Genomic DNA, 17,551 nt, shown 5'->3' with positions numbered 1-17,551 from the left:
TTTTTGAGTAAAAGAGTAACAAACATCCAGACATCCAAACTTTCGCATTTATAATATTAGTAGAATTACATTGTTCAATAATTTTATTTATGCATAAATTAAGCACGCCCACTGCTGGAAACTTATGCCTCCCCTCTACTTCCCAAGCAACCCGGTTGCAAGCAAGGTCCTGTGATGCTTCTGTCATTACATATTTAAGATGTAGACGATGCTATTCATCGAAAAGGAATTGTAAAATGTTTGGAATTGATCATTAAAATAGCCGTATTCATTTCATGTCCATATATTTCAAACTAAAAGTTACCTAAACCATTGTGACAGTTTCAACTTAAACCTAACAAAATGTAAATGAGCGATGTTATCTTGTGGATGACAAGTATATACAAGTGCTCTGACAGCTACGCAGTGATAACATTGTCTACGTGCACGTTTGTCCTTTGGCAATGCTGATGCAACGTCGTCTAAATGAACTCGTCGGGCTCCCGCGGGGCGTCCAAGTCCCGGTAGTGTATCACCGGGCGGAACTCGGCGCCACCCCTTTAACAATCAACACCACAGTTTAAAGCAACTCTCGCCAGTAACAAACAAAACACAATCACTCACACTACTTTTCTATTGCTTTCTTTTGGTGACCCTAACATTTTGCTCTCGATAATCTCAGCTTCCCGTCCGAGTCACAAAACTTAAATTAGGACAAAGCCGGGTTAATAAAGGAAAGATATGGTCAATATAATTTTGCTGATAGTTTATTATAAAATTTACATGGTAAGACGAATATAATTTTTAAAATAATCATACAAATATCATGTACTCTTTTTGTCAAGTATGCAATTATCATTAGGATCTTAAGTGTACATTACTTTAAATTACATTCAGTAGTTTAGTGACGTAAATCTTAAAAATAAATTATGCAGATGGGTTAACTGAGTTTGTAATACTTAAATGATAAACGTTGTAAGGATTTATTTCCTTTGTGAGGCTTTTTACTTCCATGTAAAATAAAACCAGAATACAGATTTATGAGCAGTATCAATTTCGGTCCAAAAATAACAGAATCTAGTGAATTAAAATTTTGTACAATCAGTTAAAAAATATATGAATAAAATTTGCATTTATTTATTTGTGCCTAAACAATTCGGTCTATTACAACGTACTATACCATGACCAAGCGAAGGACGTGTCAGGCCAGAAACACTAAATAGTACAGTGGGTCAACAGCTGTTAACAGCAGCATATGGCTATAGAACGTACACTACAGTAGATTAACAGTACATTTAGAACGGAAACTTGAAGAGTATACGGGACAATAAGGCACATCAGTATAGGTGATGATGATGAAATAGGACAAGGACAGGCATTGAGTACATGTGCGAAATATTCAGAAGATCTGGGTACAGCTCTTATCAGTGTTAAAGTGGCACTGAACCTTTTGCTTAGCGGTATTTTTATATCAATAATATTCGGTACCGATGTGGCCACAGTATAGTATGTTGCATTGCTCAGAGTCCATTAAAACAAAAGGCACAGTTGTGTTTTAAATATAAAATATATCAAGGCTATAATTGATAAATCTTTACATTCCATTATCGGCACCAGCCTATTTATGTAGATATTTTTATAATATTTTTAACAATGCTATATTTATCTATACATACAATAATTTAAATTCGGCTAAAATGGTATTGAGTAGTGAAGTGATAAAATTACAATGTTCATATTGTTCTTAAACGACGGAATGCTTAATAACGGCATAGATATCGATAAAGGTCATGATGGCATGTCAGTATATTCTAGAATATGTCACCACTGTCCGGGAAGTCAAGATCGTTGTACGCGATAATAGGCCGGGACCGATCCACATTTTCCCTGAAAATTATTTCTTTACGCTCAAAACAAATTCTTTACATATCGATTTTAAGCAAAGTTCTGTCTATTCATTGCGAGTAAAATATTGTTTTATCATAAAAGTGAAGTCTGATTGACAGGTGCATTAAGAAAACTGATTCGACATTGGTCGTTTTAAGACTAGATGGCTAGATTATAGGATTGAAGAGAAAATGATAAGTTCGTAAGTTAAATACAATTTAATATACATACAAACGTCCTATCAATCAGACTTAGATGTTTTGGCACCAATGATACACATAGACGGCGTAATGTCCGGATCAAAATGTTAAGGTCATGCAAAAAGACAACGAGTGCACTATTGGAGCATGCTGGAAATACCATTCAAATCAGCTATAAGCAATATATTGATATTCCTTTATTTTGTGAATAATTAATGCTAAATGCCCAAAGCTTGAGATGAGCATACACTGTGAATCAGTGATTATGTGACCATGCAAAAAATTAAACAAAAACATGTGACATGTCATACGAGTAAGTTTGTTGTGAGAAAAAGAGTTGCCATGGAATTTGTGAATTATTAAACTGCTGCAAGAACAAAGATTTATGTAATTAACGAACCTTTTGTAAATTGCTGATTCATAAAAACCCTTCTTTTAGGAATGAATAACATTACTTAAAGAAAGGGAGTTCGTATTACGAGTAGAGTTGGCCTCAAAGTAAAAGCTTATACACATTCATAAATAGATCAACTAAAACTGCTACAGTCTCTTCACTATTTACATCTATTTCACATGGCAAATCTTTGGACTATGATAATGATTCTCATTTAAAGTTATTGAAAAATCATAAGAGCATTAGCTTTAGAGTACTAACTGCGTTAATCATGAAATATGAACCTAGAAATAAGGTGAATTACAATATTTGAGGTTTACAAGATGAAAGATTAAAAATAAACAGTTGATGGAAGTTAAGCATAAAATTTTGTTAGATATATGAGGTGAATCTGCATCAAATGCAGTTATACGTCTTTTCATTAATAAATTAATCCCCGGTTATGGCCCAGATACTAAAATTTACCAGTTTGGTAAACAACTCCGCGTACAATGTTATCACAGCTTTTTATTACGATTTTTGTCTAGCAACCGGGGGTTAAATCTGTACAACAAGACCGAATAGTGCTGGCCAAAAATAAATCTAAACATGGTAAGAATAAGGTGTAAACTTTATTTCTAGGTCCATTCGTAGGCGGTTGTCGCTCACCTGGGTCGGGAGAATCGCGGGTGGCGCGGCTGGTAGGGCGCGGGCGGGGCCCAGTGCGAGCCCCAGCCCCAGCCGCGCGCCCCGCCCGGCGCCGCGGCCGGACCTCCGCCGTACCTGTTGACAAAACAACACCTTAGGCTGCGTTTCCACAGAAATGGAGCTGCGCGGAGTTGAGCGGAGCAGAACCGTGTAAATAGGTAGCTGTTTCCACTTAAGCTGCGCAGAGAAGAGCGGCGCAGGGCTGAGTTGTGTAGCTGGGTGAAGTGGAGCCGAGCAGAGCTGAGACTAGCGGAGCGGAGCTGTGAAGTGGAGATGACCTGAACGGGGCTTGAATACATTTTTTCACGCTTTCAATTAATTTTTCGTCCGTTGTCATAATGATAAACGCGCACTCTCGATGACGGTACAAGGTCAAACTGCAACAAACAAACTCCCGCGCCTGACGTCGCGTTACCCCTCGCAGCCCTGCTTCACCCCGCACAGCTCTACTACTACGATTTGATCCAAATTGGTCATGAATGGCGTCGTTGGCTCGAATTTCAGGGTTACTACTTGCTTGAAATGCGTCGCAAATAATGCAGGTTCTCTGGTGTAAAACGCCTAGTCTGTATGAACAGTGAAGGTGTGTGCGGAAACTACATTGGCTAGACTTCATCTTACTGATCGTGCTTGAGGATAGATGGGATGTCCATTAGAAAGTGATCATAGGCGGTAATAGTCTAGTTTTTAAACAGCTCCATCTGTTAAGACTTCATTAAGCAAACGATGTTGTCGCTCCATAATGAACACAAAAATCGAATCATCAATAACAATCGCTTATCGCTGGTGCNGAAGGATACCTAAAGTGGCACTAAACCTTTTGCTTAACGGTATTTTTATATCAATAATAGTCGGTACCGATGTGGCCATAGTATGGTATGTTGCAGTGCTCAGAGTCCATTAAAACAAAAGGCACAGTTGTGTTTTAAATATAAAATATATCAAGGCTATAATTGATAAATCTTTACATTCCATTATCGGCACCAGCCTATTTATGTAGATATTTTTAACAATGCTTTATTTATCTATACATACAATAATCTAAATTCGGCTAAAATGGTATTGAGTAGTGAAGTGATAAAATTACAATGTTCATATTGTTCTTAAACGACGGAATGTTTAATAACGGCATAGATATCGATAAAGGTCATGATGGCATGTCAGTATATTCTAGAATATGTCACCACTGTCCGGGAAGTCAAGATCGTTGTACGCGATAATAGGCCGGGACCGATCCACATTTTCCCTGAAAATTATTTCTTTACGCTCAAAACAAATTCTTTACATATCGATTTTAAGCAAAGTTCTGTCTATTCATTGCGAGTAAAATATTGTTTTATCATAAAAGTGAAGTCTGATTGACAGGTGCATTAAAAAAACTGATTCGACATTGGTCGTTTTAAGACTAGATGGCTAGATTATAGGATTGAATAGAAAATGATAAGTTCGTAAGTTAAATACAATTTAAAATACATACAAACCTCCTATCAATCAGACTTAGATGTTTTGGCACCAATGATACACATAGACGGCGTAATGTCCGGATCAAAATGTTAAGGTCATGCAAAAAGACAACGAGTGCACTATTGGAGCATGCTGGAAATACCATTCAAATCAGCTATAAGCAATATACTGATATTTGTTTATTTTATGAATAATTAATGATAAATGCCCAAAGCTTGAGATGAGCACACACTGTGAACCAGTGATTATGTGACCATGCAAAAAATCAAACAAAAACATGTGACATGTCATAATATGCTGTGTGATAAAAAGAGTTGCCATGGAATTTTGCGAATTATTTTAAACTACTGCAAGAGCAAAGATTTATGTAATGAACGAACCTTTTGTAAATTGCTGATTCATAAAAACCCTTCATGATATTTTTAGAAATGAATAGCCCTCATCGGCCTCAAAGAAAAAGGTTACACATTCATAAATAGATCAACTAAAACTGCTACAATCTCTTCACTATTTACATCTATTTCACACGGCAAATCTTTGGATTATGATAATGATTCTCATTTAAAGTTATTGAAAAATCATAAGAGCATTAGCTTTAAAATACTAACTGCGTTAATCATGAAATATGAACCTAGAAATAACGTGAATTACAATATTTGAGGTTTACAAGATGAAAGATTAAAATTAAAAAGTTGATGGAAGTTAAGCATAAAATTTTGTTAGATATATGAGGTGAATCTGCATCAAATGCAGTTATACGTCTTTTCATTAATAAATTAATCCCCGGTTATGGCCCAGATGCTAAAATTTACGGTAAACAACTCCGCGTACAATGTTATCACAGCTTTTTATTACGATTTTTGTCTAGCAACCGAGGGTTAAATCTGAACAACAAGACCGAATAGTGCTGACCAAAAATAAATCTAAACATAGTAAGAATAAGGTGTAAACTTTATTTCTAGGTCCATTCGTAGGCGGTTGTCGCTCACCTGGGTCGGGAGAATCGCGGGTGGCGCGGCTGGTAGGGCGCGGGCGGCGCCCAGTGCGAGCCCCAGCCCCAGCCGCGCGCCCCGCCCGGCGCCGAGGCCGGACCTCCGCCGTACCTGTTGACAAAATTACACCTTATTGCAAAGCAATTCAGAATAGAATCGTAATGATTGCACGATTTGATCCAAATTGATCATGAATGGCGTCGTTGGCTCGAATATCAAGGGTTACTATAGTCTGGTCTGTGAGCACGTAGAATTTTGTCCAATGACCCCAAGCTACCCATCCTTATCGCTCGCGGGTTGTTGTAATTATGTTGCTGTCACGCTCGCACACTCACTGCGGTCGCCCGTCGCACAGTCGCGACAGCAATAATGCAATCGCAAATAATGCAGGTTCTCTGGTGTAAAACGCCTAGCCTGTATGAAGAGAGGTGTGTGCGGAAACGACATTGGGTAGACTTCATCTTACTGATCGTGCTCGAGGATAGATAGTCTATCCATTAGATAGTAATCATAGGCGGTAATAGTCTAGTTTTTAAACAGCTCCATACGTTAAGACTATTAAATACAAGATGTTGTCGCGCCATAATGAACACAACAATCTAATCATCAATAACAATCGCTTATCGTTGGTGCACTAGCGATTATTCCTGCATTTTGTGTACAGCTGTGTCTAGATTGTAGTATGTAGTATTGTAGTAGTAGCCGAGTGTAGCATGGCCGAGCACGGCTCACGACGAGGCCCGCTAGACTTCCAGCTCACTCAAAAGCAGAGCTGGACGTAAGGCGGAAGCTTGTCAGCATATGCTCCCAATATATCATAAAATCTGATTTTTATTTATAATATTTGGGCAATGATTAGAAGTTGTTTCCACACCAGCCAGACAGTTCTGACAGTTCCAACTCCTTGCCAGAGAGTTTTTTAGGATAGCTGCCAAAGCCACGATGACCCAAACTTCATAATTCACCAACATTCTATCCTATATTGGGAGCATAAGCTGACAAACTTTCAGCTTTTATAAAATGACGTTGGTCTGGCGTTCACCTGACTTAAGTCTTAATGAAATTGACAGAATGAAACGTGATTGGATTCCAAAGATTTCCCCGCTCCGCCTCGTTTTGGCCCGGGCCTAAGGCCTCAGCCTCGAGTTTAGCGGGCAGCGGGGCGGGAGCGGCGGCGGCGCGGGAGCGGGGCGGGCAACGCAGACCCGTTCTCGAAACAAACAAGCGGGCAGCTCGCGCGGCGCTTTAGCGGCGAAATGTTGTGTTCGGGGTTGTGTTGTCGAGATATTTGTGTTTATTCGCAAACGAAATGTTTGAACAACGGTGACAATTTTATTTCGATACAAATTTATTCCTAACGCTCGATTTATTGTGGGCAAAAGAAGGAGTGCGCTGCCCGCTCGTTGCCCGCTCCCGCCCCGCTGCCGCGCCGCTGTTTTTGTTGTCGAGATATTTGTGTTTATTCGCAAACGAAATGTTTGAACAACGGTGACAATTTTATTTCGATACAAATTTATTCCTAACGCTCGATTTATTGTGGGCAAAAGAAGGAGTGCGCTGCCCGCTCGTTGCCCGCTCCCGCCCCGCTGCCGCGCCGCTGTTTTCGAGAACCGGTCTATTTGATTTTACGCATAAGATACTGTCGCTCCCGCGCCGCCGCCGCTCCCGCCCCGCTGCCCGCTAAACTCGAGGCTGAGGCCTAAGGAAGGGTAGGGTGGGGTATGCTGTGTACTGACGGCTGCGGCGGCGCGTGCTGCGGCGCGCGCTGCGCGGGCTCGGGCTGCTGCGGGCGGCGCACGTCGCGCACGTACGCGTTGAAGTACGACACCTCGCGCCGCACCTCCTCCACCTGCACCAAAAGGGTAATCAATAATCACCATTCAAACTTAACACCAGTCAATTAACATTCAATTAACATACTTTTATGAACATTAAAAACGCAGAAATACTATTGTATAGCATTTTTAAATGGACATTTCTGCCAACTCAATTGACTATCTATAATGGTTTCTCAAATCTACTAAAAATCAACTTGTACTAAAAATATACAGCAAACCATCTGGATTTTAAATAAGTGTTAGATTGAAGTGTTTTTAAATAAATTGTCTTGGAATTCTTGATCAATGGTGTCAAGTTCCCAATTCTTGTAAAAGGAAAAGAACTTTTTGTCAAAATTGAGAGAATATAGGAATACAAAGGTGAAGTAGAGAATTTTGATTTATGTATAGAAAAACAGAGCATGATGTTTTAGGTACGATTTCAAAGCCTCACGTAAACCAAAAAAGACATGTAGCAGAACTAAAGTTATGTTCATAGGATAGCAGCGCTTTACCTTCTCTCCATGTTTATTGAATATGTGTTTTCTGATAAAGTCAGGGCCTTTGAACTTTTTCCCACTTAGTGGGCACAACCACTTGTCTTTGGATAGTTCTTGAGTGTTGGATTGAATGAACTTTTCAACCTCAACAGTCGGATCCTGTAACAAATGAAATAATTGAGAACTTTCTTTAAATTGCTGAATATTATGATGGCAGAAACAATGTCACCAATGCTTTGGCTGTGATCATTAAACTCTTCAAACTGACCTTGATCCCTAACTTTTGCAGTTCTTCATCAGACAGTGGTTTTACATCTTGTAAAAATGCTGACATTTTGCCCTCAAATGCCTTGATGTAGTCTTGAACTTCCTGCTGTGAGGGCTGCAAGAAAAAGAAAAAAATAAGTACAACGAGCGTAAACAAGGATACTAAGGTAAGACTCGGGGTTGTTTTTAAATAAATATGGAATGTACTGCAATGACATATCATATAAATAGACACGTTATGCGCCTACATTATTGTCTTTTAAAATGGCGCAAGTAGTCCTATTTTATGACAGCTATTCATTATGACATTTTGCACAGAAAAGGAGTATGGGTTGAGTGAACCTCACAGATATGGAAAACCTAAATTGTGTTTTCGAATGAACTATCAAACTAATATTTAAAGAAAAGCAAGACAAAACGTAACTTATTATTTTCCCTCAAATCAACTTGAGTCTTATTTATGCCTTTTTTGTCTTATACTATAAAAACATCTTAGATGTACTGGGGTTATTTTTAGATAAATATGGAATGTACTGTCAACATGGTAAATTATATGCACCATTACATTTGCACTAAGTTTTTTTCTTGAAGCGATTACGCCAAAACAGGCTCAAGTGCTGATGGGAAATTGGGAAAAGTATACATAATGCTTATCACTTTGATCTAATAAAACTAATCAGTACATGAAGCCAAGCTTGCACCTATCAAACAGTCCAAATATGAACGTTAGATATACTGACCTTGTTGGCGGGCGGCCCGCTCCTAGCGTGCATGATACCACAGCGGTTGGGCATCTCGTCTTCGTACGGGTATTCGCAGTGGTTGTAGTAGTCCACCGAGTGCACAATACGCAGGTACAACACGAGGCGGTCCAACACGCGCATCAACTCGGGGTCCGGTTGTTCCTGGATGGACTCCGCCGACGCCTCCAAGCCGAGAAGTTCCTCTTCTTCTGTCGATGCTTCCTCGATGAGATGCTCTGTTATCTTGTGAAGCACCGGGTTTTTGGAGTTGAGACTGAAGTTCTGTTGAAAGATAAGGGAGTATTACTACAAAGGTTAAATGATAGGTAAATAGCTAAACGATAATTGCTAAGAAAACGTCTACAATCACAAAAATAATAAATCTACATATGAATATGATTTTTTAACTGGTAATGCTGTTGCTTTTAGGTGCACGGAACAGAAAATGAGGGGCATGTGGGACTCATCTAAAAGTTGCTATTTAAACATCTAAATTGTGTAGCCTTCAGTGTAACGTCGTCTCAGAATACGAGCTTCAGTCATCGTTGATTGACAATCAATGATTGTTGCTGAAGTTTTAACCGTGACTATGACGAAAACCGGTGTATTTTGTATGGAGTTTGACAGATTTTTGAAGTCAAAGTAAAATGGTGAAACCCAGCCATACAAATTATCCGCGCCTCCGAAGACCGCGGTCACTGTCGCGCCTACTCGCGCTAGCTAGTGTCCTCACCTCGAACGACGGCGCCTTCTCCCCGTTGGTGTCCTGCGCGTCGCCGTCCTCCCACAGGCGCGTGCGCGTGTCGAGCAAGTGCGCGAGGCGCGCGGCCAGGCGAGCGTCGGCGCGCAGCACCGGCCGCTCCAGCGTCACGCCTGACACCGGCCGGATGCGCCGCTGAAGGCCGCGGTCACTGCCGCGCCTGCTCGCGCCAGCTAACGTGTCCTCACCTCGAACGACGGCGCCTTCTCCCCGTTGGTGTCCTGCGCGTCGCCGTCCTCCCACAGGCGCGTGCGCGTGTCGAGCAAGTGCGCGAGGCGCGCGGCCAGGCGAGCGTCGGCGCGCAGCACCGGCCGCTCCAGCGTCACGCCTGACACCGGCCGGATGCGCCGCTGAAGATCGCGGTTCACTATCGCGCCTAACTCGCACTCGCGTAACTGTGCAATGATAAACAAATTTAATATCAGTTATACTCATAAGGCCAGAGGTTTTCCACAATGAACGGTCCTGCGCTGCCCTCATCCAGGCTCTTCCCGCGACCTTCACCAGATCGTCGGTCCACCTAGTAGGAGACCTGCCTACGCTACGTCTTCCAGCCTGTGGTCGCCACAGGCGCAGGACCGTTCATTGTGGAAAACCTTGGAGGATGCCTTTGTCCAGCAGTGGACGTCATTCGGCTGAAACGAACGAAAGCCAGAGAGAATTAAGTAAAGCAAGAAACAACGACACACATAATAGTTGTAAATAGAACAGAAACTTAACATTTTTGAGGACTCACTCTTATGTTGTTCAGGTTCCAGCAGATATCCTTGATGTTGACTTCGCGGCGGAAAGTAACCCAGCCGCGACGGAACCAGCGCCGCTCCGGTAGAGGATCTGCTAATGCCACGCGCAGGAAACCACCGTAACGTTTGCACATCTAGACAACAGATTAATTATTACACATGACTTCCATTGTTTATGTCTTTGACTTGGTATCTAAAAGCTTATATTTGGTACAGTACTCATTATAAGGTAGGAACACTTACCGCTTCAACTTCAGCTTTAGTTATTGTAGGCGCCAGATTCCTCAAAAATATCGAGGTAGTCTTATGTAACGCTCTGGTTTCTTTCTTCTCAACGACAACGTCAGTTACTGATTCTGCTTTGTCGTCACCCGTTTTCTCCTTTTCCTTGTCTTTTTCTGCAGATTCCGGAACTTTTTCCACACTTGGCGACTTTTCTTTCCTCTTCGGCGATTTGTCGGGGGTTTTGGATTTGGACTTGGATTTACGCCTGGTGGAAGTAGTCTCGCCCTCGTCTTCTGAACTAGATGACGATGAACTGGATGATGATGAACTAGAGGAAGAACCTGGTGGTGCTATAAAAAAAGAATATCATAAATTTTATTATTAAAACATTTGAAGAGATCCAAGCATATACACTATGGATTAGTATAATGCTTACGTGGTTCTTTTTCCTCTGCTTCTGGCTGCGAGTCAGTAGTGGAATTGTAGCGAGTGAACATCTTAGCTTGCTCCTGTAGCTGTTTCAGATGGGGATCCAATTCGATCGTCAAAGGCGCGGTAGACTTGGGCGATTCGGCCTTCTTCTCCTGAGAATAAAGATGAGTTTTCATTGAAAATACAGCTGAATGTGTTTGTTATAACAAGTTGTCTTCTTGAAAATATACAAACCTTGTCCTTCTTTTCATCTTCTTTTTCTTCCTTTACTTTTACTGCGTCAACGTCAATAACGACGGGTTTATCTGCATCTGCTTTATCTATAAAAGATGTAAATTATGACATATTATACACAACTCACATCACAGCATTTAAACACACAGTAATAGAACTTACCAGATTTATCATTAGTTGTTGCATTTTCTGTAGCTGGAGGTTCATCAAGTGCCTTCAGGTCTTCCTCTGTGCCGCCTTCTAGCTTGATAACCACTGTATCAAGAAGACGGATCAGCTTTTCCGATTTATCAACGTCTACAGACACTTTGTCCAATTCTCCTTGGTCCAATAGTTCCAGGAATACATTCAAACGATTCTGAAATAAAAGAAATATGTTTTACTAAAAACCTACTCAGCTAACAAAAGGAAAGTCATGACTAATTTCCAAATGTGCCTTTACTTATTTAGTTTATCATACCTTTAACGCAGTCAATTGCTCTTCCTTTCGTTTCACAGATTCTTCAGGATGGTATTTGATCTTGAACCTAAGTAAAAGTAAAGTCAATAATTAGAATTTAAACTGAATGGATTGTGAGTCAATATAACTAATATGTACTTGTTTTAAAATAAACTAAAAAATAAACCCAAGATCTTTGACTTTAATGTTTTTTTTTCTATGAACATTATTTTTGCCACAGAAAATGATAAACCTTCATAGAGCTAAATGCCTATAAACTATTATTTCTAATAACATTGATTATGGTAATTAAATTGAATATATCTCACAATCCTATTAATTCTTGCAACAACTATAAAACAAAATGATCATCAATGTTATCAGTCAATCTACAATTTAAACCATTTTTAGCCGTGCCCTGACTGTTGAACTTTTGGTACTTAAAGTGAACTAAATGGCTTAGTAAATATTTAAAAAATCTTCAGTCTCACCTGTTCCACACATGTGAATGTGGAATATCATAGCCCTACCCCTAACAAAAACGAAACCTGTAGCATTGCGCGCTACTGGTCAACGCGAAAATAACTAGCTACACACACATTATTGTTTGTGATAAGTTGAAATATTTTTTCTCAATGTTGTCCAGCATAACGATCCTTGTGAATACGCTGTAGACTGTAGGGAAAAAATGTTACGTTAAGATTTGCAAAGGATACATAAAAAAATCTAAGCACAAGAGTGTATTAGTTAAACGAAAATAAGTGTGATATATTTCCCTGAAAACAAAATTGTTGGTGTTATGTTATGCTTAGATTTTTTTAGTTACCAGCAAACTAATTTAACAACCATAGCAATCAAAGACTTTACATGGAAAGAGCTAAATGGTACTACTTTAAGACAGATATTAGGAAATATTTAATTATGATCAGTAAACATCTGGAAGCTAAGTCTGTCTTTTTAGGTAGAAAGGGAAATAAAAATATAACATACCATTCTTCATCTTTATGAGCAACGAAAAACTCATTAAGCTGTTGCCTTCTGTACTCCAGCTTGTATTCATTGTACTTCTGGATGGCATCGTCTACGGTTATGGAGTCATCTTGTGCAGCCAGGAAAGCCTTGAAAGACATCATAGACCCAGGCCCGTCAGCTGGAGCCATTGGTACAACAGCATCCCTATTCATTTGGAAATAAATAATCAGAACCCCAAGTCAAATTGCCAAGTATTAAATAGGTATAGTTGAAGTTTAAGCCACTTAAGAAACATCCCAGTGTTATCCAATGACATTAGATAAATTGCCAGTTATTAAAATTTTAGTATCCGGATCCTTTAGAAAATTTTACATCGTTTCATGTATAAATTGTTACATAAATTTGATATTTCTTACCGAGCTGGAACTGGTGGCATTGGTTGCCCATAGCCCTGATGAGCAGGATGGGGGCCGAAATGGTCGTGAGCCCATCCATATGAACCATACGAATCGTGCGGCATGCCACCATATCTTCTGTCTTCCATAGGCCAGTCAGGCCTAATGCGCTTGCTCGGCGGCCCCTCTCCCCTAACAGGCGAGTACCCACGGCTTGCACTGGCTCCACCACGGTAATCTCTGTAGTCAGGGCCAGAGCGACCTCCTCGAGATCTTTCCGCCCAAGAATCTCTGTTAAATTATTTGGTAACCATCAATTGGCAAAGAAACTAATTTGATGATTATTACTTATACATTGACATAGTTATTTCGATAATAAGTAAATTACATGTTTGAATTTCTTAAACAAACAGTAATTAGGCCATAATTATCTGTAATTAGATGAATATTTTTCTATTTGCACATTGTTCTATAAGTAAATTCACTAATATTAAATAATTATTTGAATAAACAGCTGCTACCACTACTTTATAACAATTGCCACTTAGAATTACCTGACAACGATAGCTACAGAACGTTTTGAGGACTTGGAAACTTGGATGGGAATTTTAGGAGGTTCATAGGATTGAGGTTGGGATCTGTAATAAAAATGTTAGCAGAACGTAGCAATAATGATTAGGGGTATTTTAGTAAGGATAAAAACGTCTTCTTAGTACCTCTCAGACCATTCATCACGACCTCTGCTACGTTCTTCGCGCCGATCGCTGCTTCGGTAGCTGCTGCCTTCCGCTGCACCTCTTTCACCGCGAAATTTATCCCGTCGCTTGCGATCATATTCATCATCGCTGTCAGCCATTGTATTAAAAGTTAAATTATACTATTTGTTTGATTAATTTTCACTAAATAGCTTGAATGAGATGACGCGTCGTGCTGCTTTTCGTGAGACAAGAAAGTGACAGATAGTGACAGGAAGGATTGAAGGAAGGTAGGGATATGGTTTCTATCGATAAATTAAGTAGCGTGGTTAATAATCGATTTCAAACGTCTTTTTTTATATTCTCAAGCATAAAAACTAAATTCATAATTATTTTATCTCACCCATCTAGTTAATTTCGTGAAACTCAATTTATTAGAATAAGCAAACTTATCTGCATAATTTTGGTTACAGAACGTTGCGTTGCTTTCACCTGTCACTCAAACAAGTTTCATAAATTAATCGCCAAGAATGTATAGTTCCAAAATACTGAACTGTCCTATCCATGACATTGACAGCGGGGCGACACCGTCTATACCGGATCGCTGGTTCCGATTTTTGCCATGTTAGAAACCATTATAGTTGAACGATGGTAGCGCCCCCCTGTCATTGAGTTTGGTGGGACAGTTCAGCGTGGGTCATCTATACAGATTTAAATCATTTTATGGAAATAGCGTCAGCGAATAATGATAGTGAGTAAGCTCTTGAACGTTTATTTATATGTAGTAATTTATGAATGATTAAAGTTTATCTAAATAATAAAGCTAATTTGTCAATTTGATATGATTATGTTACTGATAACAAGTAATGATAATCGATTAAAATTATTAAGTTATCATTTCTTTATCGATTCAACGTATGTAAGTACATCCCTATGAAAAAGACCAAGTGACTGGACTAGGGCTACCAGTACAAATATTTTTCTCCCACATAAGTAATTTATTACCGGATTAAATCAAAACCTATTGATTTAACTCATCGCAAATTATTTTTATTTTAAATGATAATAATAATGCGCTAAAATTACTATTTCTGGTCACAGTTATTTATATAAATAAGGAAGGTTTTTTTTCCAATATTAATGTTTGTTTTAATTTTCAATCTTTAAAATGTGACACGTGGGGAAAATTATAAGATGGTAACATTATTTGTCACGCAAAATGACAAAGACAATCTTTTAAAGTTTTTAATTTACATCTAGGGGAAGCTGGCATAGAGGATAATGGTACTCAACTGTGTAGTATAGCCTGAGCCCCGATTACGGTAACTTTTAACGTCAACAATCCAGACACGCTTCTCGATTCTGCGATACGATTGGTCGTTCAACAGCGTACGTCAGCTGTTTTGACCAATCGTATCGCACAATCGAGAAGCGTGTCTGGATTGTTGACGTTAAAAGTTACCGTAATCGGGGCTCTGACCAGTGGGTCTAAAGTCTAATTTTTTAGAAATCAGCAGAAATGTCATCAAACATGGCCAACTGACATAAAAATATTTTTTGTCTGTGAACTAGTGATGCGACAAAACCTCTCGTTAATCGCGAAGTGAAATTATTGTAATACATACTTGCGTATCATCGCCGGGTGATCGTCAAAATACTAAAAATATGCAACAAAGTCGCAACATTGAATGTGAACTGATTATGAAATTTTCGAGAACAGGAAACAAACTCTATGCACAGATGTAATCAAAAAACAAACTGGACAGTAAAACAATCAATGATATCCGTAAAGTTATTAAACTTCAAATAGTTCCAAAAAGTTCTGTTTTACAGTGTTGCTACTAGTGACATCTCGCTCGCTCAGTTCTTTGACTCTTTGTTGCTCTATTCCGCTAGGGAGGTAATTTAAGATGCTATCAATGAGGGTTTTCGCGATTGAAAAATCCGCCAGATGGCAATACGTAGACGCGAGGTCCAAATGCTGCATGATTGGCTATTTTTGACATGACATTGACAGATATGTCAAAATCCACCAATCACGCAGCATTTGGAACTGACTCCGAAAAAGTATACACTAAAAGTAGAAGAATAATTTTACGTTATCTCCAATATTGTCGAAGTTATCGCTGGAAACTTATATTCCTGTGCAAATAAATGAATTTGAATTTGAAAACGAAACAAAGAATCGTATATTGTATGCCCATGCGGCGGAACACAGCTGATCTATCATACTTTAATGACCTGACTTATGTACCTGTGATTTCACAATAAACACAATTTGAATTTGAATTTATATTTTTTATTTAAAATTAATCAGTAATCGGAATAAGTGAATACTTAAAATAATATCGATTAAATTTACATTTTTTTTTTTTTTTTTTAATTTAATCCTTCCTGGCCTGGAATTTTGTACCATTGGCCGAATACTTGTAAGTTGTCAATATATTCTTTCATGTCGTTAAAATAATAAAATGTTTGCTTCCAGTTTGCTTCTTCAGTAAATATATTCTTGGCTTCTTCTTACACAGTTTTAAACTTTAAACTTGTCCTTTTTATAAATGTCCAACTGTAGTGATTACATATTTGTATAAATATTCATAAGTGATAGGTTTTGATAATATTTCCTGGATGTGGCGGGGTATTACATTAACTTCTGTATCTGCTTCTGATAAGTGATTCAAATCGGCTACTAGTGTAAGTCTTTCAAGGCCAAATCTTGGGCATTTCATAATCAGATGTTCCAGGTCGGCATCAGCCTCATCACAAAAATTGCATGAACTGCTATTCACTATTTTCATTCGCTGTAGATGGGAGGGAGATCTGAGGTGTCCAAATCGCAGACGATTAATTGTTGTTACAAATCTACGGCTTATATACTCTTTGTAATAATACCAGGGTTTCGTTGGTATTTCCTTTTGTATCCCAGCATACCATCTGCCTTTGGTTTCTGAGCATATTTTCCAATAATTTTTCCATATCTCTTTACAGTTTTCTTTCATAATGGTGTGAAAGTCCGTGAAGGGGACCTTAAAATGCTCCGAGTGGTCTTCATGAGGTTCAGAGTTGGCAACTTGATCCACAATTTCGTTCCCTGGTATGCCTCGATGAGACGGAATCCACTTGAGTGAAATTGGTNTGAAAACGATTTAACAAACATTTATATCCTATAGCATAGATCCTTGGGCAAATAGTTATCTGAGAAAATTTTTAGATTTAAGCATTTTACAATAAGAAATCACAAATTAAAAGAACGTGAAATACCCAAAAATCAAAGTGATTTTTTCACCAATATTCTTCCTTTATTCAACATAAAAATAGCTTAATATAATAAAACAACATCTTCTTTAAAATATTTACTTTGAAACGATATTTAATTCATTGTTATTGTTTTGCTATAAACATTTGAAAACTATTAAAAAACGCCGCGCGCGAATCATTTCCAATGATGCCCCTTGAAACGCCGCGCTTCGCGTAAACGCTCTTAAAGCGTCCCATTTTGTAACTCGTCTCACAAACTTGATGAAAATGGTCGGCCTCGACGTGTATTGCCAACATCAAAAAAGAAAAATGTGGTAACTAAAATAAAGTTAGGTTGCATTGCACTGTTTTGGTTAATTTTCCTACACTGTACGAGGCCATCAACTTTAGTTAGTACCTAAATGGAATTTATTGTTGATCCATTGATTGACTGTCGGCCGTTTGGTGTAGTGGTTCTAAAACGGAGTT

At 38.9% G+C, this 17,551-nt stretch overlaps 1 protein-coding gene and 1 long non-coding RNA gene across 4 annotated transcripts; one reads left to right on the top strand and one right to left on the bottom strand.

Moving 5' to 3' along the window:
• Positions 1 to 267: 267 nt before the first annotated feature.
• Ars2 (arsenic resistance protein 2) lies at positions 268 to 14,098 on the bottom strand. 3 transcript variants are annotated; one of them, XM_028300258.1, is made up of 16 exons: positions 13,847 to 14,098; positions 13,152 to 13,421; positions 12,754 to 12,939; positions 11,785 to 11,851; positions 11,487 to 11,682; positions 11,325 to 11,410; positions 11,095 to 11,242; positions 10,677 to 11,008; positions 10,427 to 10,567; positions 9,879 to 10,085; positions 8,928 to 9,212; positions 8,189 to 8,302; positions 7,936 to 8,079; positions 7,340 to 7,452; positions 5,601 to 5,714; positions 268 to 537 (listed from the first exon to the last, which is right to left on the bottom strand). In XM_028300258.1, the coding sequence occupies exons 1-16, from the start codon at positions 13,984 to 13,986 to the stop codon at positions 462 to 464; spliced, it is 2,619 nt and encodes an 872-aa protein (XP_028156059.1). In that variant the 5' UTR covers positions 13,987 to 14,098; the 3' UTR covers positions 268 to 461. The 3 variants fall into 3 exon arrangements, with proteins under 3 accessions (XP_028156059.1, XP_028156060.1, XP_028156058.1); XM_028300259.1 differs by having other exon boundaries at positions 462 to 537; positions 13,152 to 13,403; positions 13,847 to 13,986; XM_028300257.1 differs by lacking the exon at positions 268 to 537 and adding an exon at positions 3,981 to 4,393.
• A 2,172-nt stretch (positions 14,099 to 16,270) lies between these two features.
• LOC114349796 (uncharacterized) lies at positions 16,271 to 16,933 on the top strand. Its single transcript, XR_003655657.1, has 2 exons — positions 16,271 to 16,519; positions 16,814 to 16,933. It is a non-coding gene; the product is annotated as an uncharacterized LOC114349796 (long non-coding RNA).
• Positions 16,934 to 17,551: the final 618 nt, after the last annotated feature.

This window comes from Ostrinia furnacalis, unplaced genomic scaffold (genome assembly GCF_004193835.3).
Source record: "Ostrinia furnacalis isolate ACB-3 unplaced genomic scaffold, ASM419383v2 OfSCF0710, whole genome shotgun sequence".
In the NCBI taxonomy this organism is placed as follows: Eukaryota; Metazoa; Arthropoda; class Insecta; order Lepidoptera; family Crambidae; genus Ostrinia; species Ostrinia furnacalis.
The sequence above is the reverse complement of the archived record's forward strand: the minus strand, read 5'-3'. Positions and strand labels throughout refer to the sequence as shown.